Here is a 12,118-nt window from a genome sequence, read left to right as displayed (position 1 = left end):
CAGGGAAGCCTGGCGTGCTGCAGTCCATGGGGTCGCAAAGAGTTGGACATGACTAAGCAACTGAACTGAACTGACCCTAATTATTTCTAATTCTAGCAAAACAAAGGGGAAAGAGAGAGGAAGGAACAGAGGGAGGGAGAAAAAGAAACACTGTGTCGTGTAATAGAAAGCTAGTAACAATTATATCAAAGATTACTGAAGTTAGAAATACTGTAATCTGAACAGTAAAAAGCATCTACTTACTCATCTTTCCAAAATTAAAAAAATGTGGTTATCAGTATATATTAATACTTAAGTCTAGCAGATGTTTGCGATTTTTTTTTCTACTCAAGAACTTTGGAATTTACATTTAAAATAACAGTTTATCTGGGGGGAAAAAAAATCAGACAAATACTTTGGACATAGCCAAGTATACAGCAAAGTGAATGAACTTAACAGTCTATTGCGATAGAAGAATAGGGACTCAAAAAAGCTCTAAAACAAAAAATGATAATAAAGTTACAAAAGTACTTCCATCAAGAAAAACACTGAACATGGAAATTTATTTTCTAGGTAACAATTTCAAAATAAAATAATTTTAACGGGTGGCATTTTTAAAACAAAAAATTAAGATTTTATTATTTCTATTATTCTGAATAGAATCTCACCCTTAAATTTCAATCTCGCATCCTTTAAGTTTCAAATTCAGTCTAAACTCCAATAAGACAGACACCAAGGCCTTTATATTTTTAAAAGAATTAGTTTTCTAACTCAATTCTAGTTATCTCAGGATTTGATGAGTCTTACCTCACAAAAGACAATGTTTTAAAAATTCAAACACTGTAATGATCACCCATAATTTTCATTAAAAGCTCTGGATGTGGTTCTCATGTGTTTACCATGTAATTAACAGTTTAACTTCATCTGAAATTTAAAAGAGCTGGTTTAAGTCCAGAAAATCATACTTTCTATATATGATACATAGTATCCAGCAGATATAGCCAAATGTTACCAACATCCCAAACCACTCATCTATAAAAAGGCCTTCTCACAGATTGCAGGTCTGAAATCTAAAGTACAAGAAAAATCAATTCAACTAACCAGACTACTTTCTATTCCCAGAGAAGACTTTCACCTAGGGGCAAAGTTCTATCAGAAAGCCAGGCTAAGAATCTAGGTAGGAGTCACTAAAATTCTCTTCCCTTCTACCTGCAACAGAGAGGCAAAGAATGCAGACTGTCGAATCAAGACTGGTAGGATTTTAATCCCACCTGTGCCTCTTAATTGCTGTGTGACTTTAGGATCATTACTTAATCTCTTTGTGCTTCAGTTTCTTCACTTATAAACAGGGTGTGAAGGTTATCTTAACTAATTCAAGTTAAACTCTTAGAACTGTAACCAAAATACAGCAAGGACTCCCTACAAGTCCACAAAGAATATACTCCAGAGAAAAAAATAACTTTGTGTAAGTAAGATAGTAATAAAGAATAACAACTACCATAATCAGAAAAGTGAAAGCTAACATTTGAGCTCCTACTGTGTGCCAACTCTGTGCTAGATATTCAACTGTTAAATAATTAATTGTCCAACTGCCTATCACTGATTCTTTTTTTTTTTTTTTTTTAACCAATGTGGAGATCAAGCTTCAGAGCTCCTCTTATCTAAAGACAGACTTACCCAAAATGTAGCGGAACCAGAAATGAAACCTTGGTGCCTAGCTTCAAGGCATGCAGTTTTTCCATTTATTTTACACTGTCGTCAAGTGAGAGAGAAAACAAAAAGGGCAAAAGTGCAACCACTGAGCAATTACTGTGTGCACTGTGGGGAGAGGGGAATTGTGAGCAATATTTCTTCACCTATTTTTATGGAAAGTTAAATAACTAATCAACTGGTCTTTTTCCTTTCTAATGTATAAAATTTTCATTCTGCCCAAAAATTGCATATTAAGCATTCCCTTACTAACCAAAAGACTAATTTAGGAGTAGAACTTCCTTTTAGGTTTTTTGGGGAAGAGGGATAGGGGAGAAGAGGTGGATAGACTATTTCTAAGAAAAATGTGTTTACTGTCCTGTCATAGTCTATTTTTAAAAACATGGCCACAATCTATAGCTTTAACTATACAAAGGGGAAAATTAGGGAAAGTCAGGGTTCCCTTTTTCAATTAGCAAGTTCGAAACTCAGAGAAGAAACAAAACATGTACAGATTATAGCCAGAAAATATAATCAAATGTGTACAATTTCAAATATTAAGCAAAACAAAACCCCAAGGCCTCAGTATTCACATAAATTATAACCTGCAGTTTAGAACAGTTACTTAAGGCCTGTGGCTCTCATCATTCATCTGTGTACTTCCTGCACTTGGAATGACAGTTAAAATGAGCTCTTCTTAGAGAGATGCTGCACTAGCTCTAAGTCAAAAGTGGAACAGCGTACTATACTATGTAATCACTGTACCTAATGATGTTTTATATAATGGCAATTCATCTGAAAAAATATTTCAGAAGTACACTTGTAAGATCCAGACTGGTTTTGTATGTTATTAAAGGATTTTCCTCAAAGGTTTTAAAAAAAATGTTCCCTTGGTGAAAGTTTAAATTATTTTTCTCCTTCCCATCCTCAGAATTATTTTTCAAAAGATGCCTACCACTGTAAATCAATAAATTGTTTTGATTCTGGTTTAGAGAAGACTGTTCTATTAAAAAGTTATTTTTGCTAAAATTCCTGATTACCTTTGATAATAGGACAGAAATAACCTCCTTAAAGTACTTGTGTTAGTCATATTTCAACTCATATCTCAAACTTAAAGCCTGAACATCTAACAAGCAGGCAAGGCAGCTAATTTAAATTTGCTCTTTCTCCCCACAAACATCTTTTCTAATAAAATCTCATAGTAACAAAAAAAATAGTAAGGTAAAAACAAAACAACAAAGAATTAAATGAGATTTTTAAAGTCTCACAGTTAAACAAGTTATAATAATGACTAGCATTCAACCATCATGGATATTTGTTTCACAAAGAGAATAAATGATCCTTGAAAAACTAAATCTCCTAATTCTAAAATTTGGTGTCTACTCAATTCCTAAACCTAGAAATATTAAAATCCTCGAATAATAAATCAGTGCTCTGAATGTTTGCTGAAATACAAATATCTTAATATTACAAAGGAATAGGCCATGTACTTCAACTTAAACTCTGTTGCTGAACACTATTCAGTGTTAAGGGATTTGAAAGTGGATTGCAATAGAATTCTTTAGCAAAAAACTGTTTAAAAGTAAAATCTCTCTGAAAATTTTACAATGCAAATAAGCAGTCTAATCACTTTTCAGTTCAGTTCAGTCGCTCAGTCGTGTCCAAGTCTTTGCGACCCCATGAATTGCAACACGCCAGGCCTCCCTGTCCATCACCAACTCCTGGAGTTCACTCAATTTTACTGGGTACTAATTATATAAAATGGATTCAACAAAATGAAGAAAGACACTTCAGTGGCATTTTCCCATTTGTTCTGGCTTTTTCTTAGGTGGGGCTATACATCTAAAGTGACTAGGTAAACTAGATAGTCAGCAGGTTATTCAAGAGCTTGTTTGTGTCCACAAAGCAATTGAATCCTATTTGGAACTATCTCTCATCATCAAATGTCATGGCTAATACTATCACAACTTGAGCAACACACACTCAAGTTTAAAAGGGCGCTTTCTCACAGATTTTCATTATGCTTGACTCAACCTATGAAATCATAATCAAAAAGCCACTTGACTCAAACAAGCTCAGCTCTCTTAAAACTTAAAAAAAAAGTCCCACCACCACGAGTTAATTTTACTTTCAACTTTTTTACCATATGTACCCAAAGAGTTCTAATTTTTCAAGTACTTAAGTGTTTACATCAGATCATCTGATTTGATATGGAAACAACTAGGTCACTATTCAATGTAAGGAAGAAACCAGAGTGAAATCAATAAAAAATTCCACACTCATACGGAAAGGCTGCTTGCAGGGTTTAAAAAAAGAGGAGGGGTAGATGAAGTGTGTAACCAGAGACCAGGATTCTAATCCCTGCTCTCTCACATACTAGCTCTTTACCTTGGTCATCTCTTTAGAAACGCTGAACGTCCTTTTTCAGACATGATACAAGGAGGTAGCAATATCTATCTCACAAATTGGAATGGAGATAAAAAACTGCTGTGAGTTGTTTGACTAGCAGAGGGTATGTTCTCAATAAACACTAATGTCCTTCCTTCTCCCCAAAGGCCCAGTTTTTTTTGCATAGTCATTAAATGACATGCCAACTACTACATACTCAAAAACAATCTACAAAAAAAGATTGAACTCTGCTATTTTTATTAACTAGCATGGTTAGGTATACTTGATGTTCAACTAGTATTTATTAAATATTGGGCAGTCACCTTACTCAGAATTCAAAACTCTACACACAGAAGCTGCATTTCTTCTTGTCTTTAAAAACTGCTTGGGACATAATTATCTGTAACTGTAACAGGACACTATGAGACAGTAGAAGCAAGGTCTATCATACCATTCAGAATCCTTCACTGGCTTCCCATTTCTCTTGGAGTAAAAACACAACATCCTTCCAATGCCCACCCATGCCCGTCTCCACTCCTTACCACTCAGACCTCATCTGCTCCAATGCCCAACATGCCCCTCTCCCCCAACCACAATGCTCCAGCCACACTGGACTCACTGTTCCTCAAACTCACTGACCACATTTCTGGGCACCTTACTCCTTCATCTCCCAGTCAGCTCAAAATCTACTTCATCAGTGGTGCAAAAATCATTTTGCACCCCCAATTCTACTGTGCCCCAACACTCCCAATTCCCCCCACCCAACACTGCTTTTCTCCCAAAGCACTTTACACTTTCTAACACAGTAAGGAAGAAAAATACATATACTATGCTTATTATTTGTCTCTCCCTCGTTAAAATACAACCCTCATCAGGGCAGGGATTTTTATCTCAAGGGAAAAAAAAAAATATATATATATATATATATGTTTGTGTATCTATGTGTGTGTATCCACATCCCCAGTGCCCAGAACAGTGTCTGGCATACAGTAGGCATTTAAGAAATAATTATTAAAATTAATTAAGGCCCTCCCTTAATCTACTTATGTATATGAAAAACAATGTGAAATAGGAAGACAACCTTGAACAGGCCTACATTAACCTAGACTTACAAATTCTGACATTTGTTGAAATATAATCTTAAATTTCAAAGTCCACACATTAAAAAAAAAAACATTAAAAACATAGTAAATTAACAGCACTAACCACTCATCTGAGTTTTGTTATTTAACATTTTCATTAATAACACTTGGGTTTTCCTCTGTTTAAATGAATAAATTACTTCAAATCAATTTTCAACCATTTCGTTATATTTCATGTGAGCTAAGACTATAAGTACCACACGTACTGGGGAAAATAGTAAAACCAGGAAAAATTAGTTTCAGTTCTGCAATTAATAATTTTGCAAACTTGAACCTCAAAATCTCTTTCATCCTCAATTTCTTCTTCTGTAAAAGGGAAGAGGAGTCAATTAGATGATCTCTGAAAATATATTTCAGGTCTAAAAATTTCATGATGCTGTGAGTCTATAAAAATCTAGTAGGTTACACAGTCTACAACTTCTCACACATATAAGAAGAATCATTAAAATCAAACATTTTAGCTGAATGTACCTTTATCGAATCCTGTCCTCTTACAAATAAGAAAACAAACCAGAAGTCAAACACTTTTTAAAAAGTTTCAGGAGTAACAAAATATTGTCTAGTTTTGGAGCTATTTTTGGCCTCTATGTGGGTGTCAGGTAGGTTAAATGAACAAATTTTTTTCTTACACAAAATAGATATAAAAAAAAAATTCAGATAGTCCATCATTTAAGTCTGACCCCGAATCCCAGAGTGACAATATAACATGTGCTCTAGAGATGGACTGCGTTACACACACTGAGAAACATTAGCCCCAAAATTATATCAAGAAATAACTCTAAGTATAATAAACTTACAATGAAAAACTAGAAAATTCTTATGGCCTAAATTCTTTTAGGGCCCGTGGTGATTTAGCTTCCAAACTAACAAAAGCATACCAAGACAATTCTGGTGACATGATCTGAGTTCAGCCACAAAAAAGTGTTTTAAATTAGTAATATCTTCCCATTACTAGTGTAATTAAATGAGTTATGGCTAAGTTCCAAAACTAGCTACTTCAATAGCAATAAAAGGACAAAAGCTTACAAGTCCCAATACAAGGTGAACTCTCATTTGAATCAGGTGAATCCTGAATTCACGAACAGGTAATGAGCATTATCAACACCTTGGATTTCAGAGGATAATGGTGATTGGAGGCTATTATGAACAGAACGCATTTCGATGGGCTCCCTGGGTGTTTACCAGGGAATTACATTTCATTACTTCAAGCTTACTCTTATAAGCCAAGCATCTGGAAACTTTAGGAGTAACATCTATGACCGTCAAAATACTTAAGAAATTGGAAACTGTTTAGCCGCCCTGCTCAGCTTTGAACACTGTAACATCAATCTAAACGTTAACCAGTACTTTATGACAAAGTTTTCTTACAAATACAAATGGTCACCTTTCATGGAACTTACCGCAGAACCTAGGTCTTGAGTACATGGTAAACTAAACCACATATTCATACGCGACACCAAAATTCTGCTAAGTTGGAGGCTGAGACGAGCTAAATGTCATTCAGCAGAAATAAGACCAACCAAAAACAAAGGCACTGGAGCAGAAGCACATACACCCTCCTCAAAGAGGCCTTTATGTTCCCCATGAGCAAAAGGACACTAATATCACTTTTACTGTCTATTCATACAGTAACCTGCATGGAATTCAACTCATGCTCAGACTACAATGCCAAACATCGCTTCTGAAAAACAAAAAGTCCAAGAGTCAGGTACATTATTACCAAACTGTAAACAGATATCTTGAACACCACGTCTTGAAGCTTGTAGGACATTTTCCAAACAAAAAAGCAGAGGGGACTAACTTGACAAACTGTTTTTTAAAAATCACAAATGCTCTTTAACTGGCATAATAAAGCAATTACTCCTCCCACCTCAAGGAAACAAAATATGTGCTCAAAAGGTAGCAAGTCTGTTTCTCCTAATTTTATGAAATGAGAACAGGTTGCACTTCCGTACTTCCCCCCTCCCCCCACGTCCCCCCAGCTCAGCGGTCTCCCATGTTCTCAGAAGAGGTAAATATAACCTCCACCAACTGGCCAGTGAAACTCCCATTTTCCAAGAGCACGGGACATAGCGAGAGGTGATGGAGAAAGAAGAGGGCTGTTACCCCGCCCCAAGCAAAACTGCCTGGAGACTTGAAGGGTGCTGGAACCGGAGCGGAGGAAGGAGAGGAGCGCCGGGAAAGTCTTCCCTTCTCCCCGGCGGGGCGGAGGGGGAAGCCCCGGCTCCGGGCGGGGGGAGCCTCCTACCCGGAACCCCTGACCCCGGTCCCCGGCCAGACACAATGGAGCCGGCGTGGGGGCCGGGCAGGGACCTGGCCGTTGCCCCATCCCCTCCCCCCGCCCCAACGCCTGCTCCCGCCGCGTCGGGCCCAGCGAGAGTCACCGGGGGCCGCTCCCCGCGTCCCAAACTCCCCGGGGCTCCCGACTAGGCCCGGCTCCGCTCCGCCTCCTCGGCTCTCGCGTAGCGGCGGCGCCCGGGCGGGAAGGGGCGAAGGAGGAAGGGAGAGGCAGGGAGGAGAGCCCCGCCGGGGAGCGGGACGGAGGCCGCAGGCCGAAGCTCGGGGCGGCGGGGTCGCCGCGGGGCGGAGGGCGCTGGGGCGGGGGTGCGCGGCTGCGCCGGCCCCCAGCCGGCGGGGCGGGCGGCCGCAGTGCCTCACCATGTTGGTGTCCTCCAGGCCTCTCCCCTCCTCCTCCGGCTCCGCAGCGAATGGACGGCGGCGGCGGCGGCGGCTCCTCTCACGGGCTCGCCGGGCTCCCGCTCATGCGCAGTGCGGGGCGGCCCCGGCGCGGCCCGAGGAGGCAGCCCCGGGCCTCCGGGAGGCGGAGGGACTGGGGCGGGCGGCGGGAGCCCCGCGCGGGGCTTCCCCCGGGTGCGGGGGTCCCCCCCGGGTGGCAGGGGGGGCGCGGGCGGGGCAGGGGGCGACGCACGCACCGCGCGCGCAGACATCCTCCCGCCGCGTCCGGCGGCCCCCGGCGTGTAGGGGGCCGGGGGACACCACCTACGCTGCCTACGCGCTCCTTACGCCGTCGGACTGCCGGGCCGGGTCTCCACCGACTCGAGGAGGGGAAGAGCGGTGGCCGAAGGCTTGAGCAGCTGAGGACCACTTGGAAGGGCTAGGACTGACGCGCTAGATCCGACCCAAACCACCCCTTCCCATCAATACCAAAAGGCGGGGGGTGAAGGGGTAGGGGTGGAGAAAAAAGTAAAAAAACACCTCCAGCCCCAAGTGTTTTCTTCTCCCAGACCAGTATCTGGACTGCTTCGGGTCCCCCACGTGGACATACCAGAGGAAACCATGGTCTAGCCATGTGGGAGCCGGAATGCCCTTTAGAATGGCCCAGGCTCTTCCCTGACCTGTGTCCACAGGAAGACCAGTGGGATGGCCCTAGGATTCCAGGCGAGGAGGATTGAGTTTCTAGGCCTCATTCATGCCACTCTGGTGTCGGATATCAGTGCCTATGGCTTGCTCTAAATATCCGCTTAGTTCTTCAACCTTCCTAGGATAAGTTTGGAAAATAAAGAACTTGTGTTTTTTTTTAAACAAGGGTTGTTAACGATCTTGGTTATAAGTCGGATGAGGCTGAGGGTACCTGGATTTTCTGCTGGGGATCAAATGCTACAGGGAGTACAAAAGATTCTTTGGAGTGGTCCCTGACCTTAAAAAATTGACTATCCAGTTAAAGAGATGAGACGCTTTCACAAAGGAAGGAAATAAGAAAACAGGTAATAAAGCAAACATCAAAAAATCACATCTAAGACTGAAGCCAAAAAATCTGTATTTCAGGACAGAACCAACCTGAGTGGAAGTGTTATCACGCTCACCTGTTATCACTGTACTCACCAACATCCTTTTCCCCTCTAATACTAGCATAGGCTGCCAGATCAACCCAATGACTTCACGGATTTGAAATTCTTATCAAAACGTCTTTGGCTGTTCTGGGGTGGGGGGCGGGTCCTAACACTTCCTGGAGCAGCCATGTATCAGGAGCTCCCAGGACTCTACCAGGACCCATCCATGGCTATCAATAAGCACACATCCATTGTTTTCACCAGCCTTCAGTGTGCACATATTAATGTCCCAGACTCTTTGCTAAGCCCTGGGAAAATATTCAGTAAAGACAGACCAGGTCTGCCTAATGCAGCAAGCCTGAAGCTGGACCACAGCCTTAGATGTTCTCTTTCCAGGAATTCACCTAGCATTTGACCTGAGATATCAAGTAACATCTAGGGTCTTAATGAAGAGGATTCACTGTCTTTCCTCAAACTTATACTTCGCTAAGCTAACAGCTCATGGGTTTTCCTAAGCTCTTTTTCCTAACTGCCAACTCCAGCAAGGGCTTCCCTGGTGGTTCAGCAGTAAAGAATCCACCTGCCAATGCAGGAGACACAGTTTCAGTCCCTGGGTCGGGAAGATCCCCTGGAGAAGGAAATGGCAACCCAGTCTGATATTCTTGCCAGAAAAATCCTGTGGACAGAGGAACCTGGAAGGCTACAGCCCATGTGGTCGCAAAAGAGTCGGATATGACTTGTCAACTGAACAAGAGCACCTCCAACAAATGGCTCTTCTCATTCTACCTGACCTCTCTACTGCATTTGAATGCTTTCGCCTTAGATTTCCTCTCCATTATGCTCCTTAATTCCACTTTTTACTATGTTTCCTCTTCCTCTGTGCCACTCTCCTTTGCTGGCTCAGCTCTCTTTGGGTCTTAAATGGTAGCCTTTTCAGAACTATCCCTGAATCTCTTCCTGTGTATGAGTGGTGTCATGCTCTCACTCACAGTTCCACAATGTCAACTATTATCTATATTTTCAGGAGTCCTAAATCTTGACTTCTAGGTCCCGAGTGGCAGGCCTGCACACTAATTTTGATTACTTCACCAGCCTGTCAATCTTGACAGATCCAAAACCTTATCCACAAATCTGCTTTTCCTCCTGTCTTTTTTCTCAGATCAGCCAAGTCAGAAATTTAAGTCATTCACGACTCCTACTTCATCCCACTAATCTAATTGCTCACCAAACTTCATCAGTTTCACCTCCTAAATAATTTTGAATCTGCACTCTATCTTCTATCCGTCTATAGCCAAGCCTCTATTATATCTCTTCTCATCAGTAGCCTCTTAACTCAAGTCCTGGCCTCTACTCTTTCCCTACCATTCCAGACTTTTCTTGCTATAACACAAATACGAATTTCATCCTTAATATTGTCATTGGGCTCCATAAATGTGAGCCCTTTTGGTGTGGCATCCAAGGCTCTCTCCCCATGATTTGTCCACTAACCTTGCAATTTTCCACACAAACGCACCTCATATTTGTTTTAACAACCCAAGCCTGCCATCTCTCATTCTGCTATCCCTGGGTAGCAGGCTAACACTGACTGAGGGCTTTCCATATACAGGCACTGTGTTAAACCCATACACAGCCTAAGTCACATAATCCTCACTTCAACCCTATGCATGCATGCATGCTAAGTCACTTCAATCATGTCCGACTCTGTGCAACCCCATGGACAGTAGCCCACCAGACTCCTCCTTCCACAGGATTCTCTAGGCAAAAATAATGGAGTGGGTTGCCATTTCCTTCAACCCTATAAACTGTGCCCAAAGATTATACCCACTCACAGAGAGGTTGAGTAACATGCCAAATGTTCTTCAGCCAATAAGTAGTAAAGCTGAGATTTAAACCCAGACAGGTGGCACTGGTGGTAAAGAACCCGCCTACTAATATGGGAGACATAAGAGATGTGGGTTCGATCCCTGGACTGGGAAGATCCCCTGGAGGAGGGCATGGCAACCCAATCCAATATTCTTGTCTGGAGAATCTCATGGACGGAGGAGCCTGGCAGACTACAGTTCATAGGGTTGCATATAGTCAGACAAAACTGAAGCGACTTAGCATGTGTGCAGTCTGGCAACAGACTCTTAACTATTTCACTGTTATTTCCTACCTAAAACCTCCATGCTCAACTCAGAGACCATCTTCTCTGTGATAAGCTCCTGACCTCATTCCTTGCATTCCACCAGGTAGGTATGTTTCTCCTTCTGTACTTCTGTGACAGTTTATATACACTTCTATTATGCTTATGACATCATATATGATAATATTTGCCTCCATGACCTCCCCTGCCAGACTGTGCACTGTTCCAGGCCAGAGACCCAGCAGCATAGATCTCTGAGTTTTCAGTGTCAAAATGAGTGCCTTGAATATAGGATATATATATACACACACACACACACATATATACATACGCCATGGTAATACTTGGATAAATTAAAAGAAAGATGATATCTGACTGATGTTTTGATCTGCCTTAAGACTGTGCCTATATTGTTTGTTATTGTAATGGGATGTCTTTACTCCTTGGCAGATGTATGTTATACCATATGGTCAGATGGTAAATGTAGTAGCAACTGTACCCTTTACTGCACTTCCAAGCTACAGTACTGAATGTGAAATGGAGAATTATTACTCAGTCATTGTGGTTGAGTGAGAGAAACAAACTTGTTAAAATTGTCCTGATTATTTTTAAATAGAAAATTCCTAAAGATAAAGCATAAATTACATGATTTAATTAACTAACGAATGTTAATTAACATGTTCATATCACTCTTTTGTCATGAGGTTTCAAGTATTTAAGCTAAGAAGTTGAGGTTTTTTTAAGTACAGAATTTGTAAAGATTATTTTCTGCAGTGACAATCTCAATATTCCAGGAAATAAGATGGAAACATCTAGCCAGAATTCACTATCATTCTCCCTCTCCCCCACTAGAAATCTGTATTCACACATAGATATAGAAAAAGATGTTGATATACAGATACACATATGTATATGTCACACACCTATGTGTATGTATAGTGAGTGCATACACACATATAGTCACTGTATACCTATGGCTATATAGACAAAGTAATATTCAGTAT

General features: G+C 41.2%; 1 protein-coding gene across 2 annotated transcripts in view; it reads right to left on the bottom strand.

Moving 5' to 3' along the window:
* The window catches only part of DCUN1D1 (defective in cullin neddylation 1 domain containing 1), a 30,699-nt gene extending 22,817 nt beyond the window's left edge, over positions 1-7,882 (bottom strand). The window contains exon 1 of one of the 2 annotated variants that reach the window (XM_068990769.1): positions 7,857-7,882. In XM_068990769.1, coding sequence (XP_068846870.1) covers positions 7,857-7,859 — 3 coding nt within the window. In that variant the 5' untranslated portion in view covers positions 7,860-7,882. Of the gene's footprint in view, positions 1-4,379; positions 4,459-7,856 lie in introns of those variants that run through there. The other variant, XM_068990807.1, reaches the window with a different exon arrangement.
* Between the last annotated feature and the right edge of the window lie 4,236 nt (positions 7,883-12,118).

Source organism: Capricornis sumatraensis, chromosome 1, assembly GCF_032405125.1.
Source record: "Capricornis sumatraensis isolate serow.1 chromosome 1, serow.2, whole genome shotgun sequence".
Classification (NCBI taxonomy): Eukaryota; Metazoa; Chordata; class Mammalia; order Artiodactyla; family Bovidae; genus Capricornis; species Capricornis sumatraensis.
The sequence above is the reverse complement of the archived record's forward strand: the minus strand, read 5'-3'. Positions and strand labels throughout refer to the sequence as shown.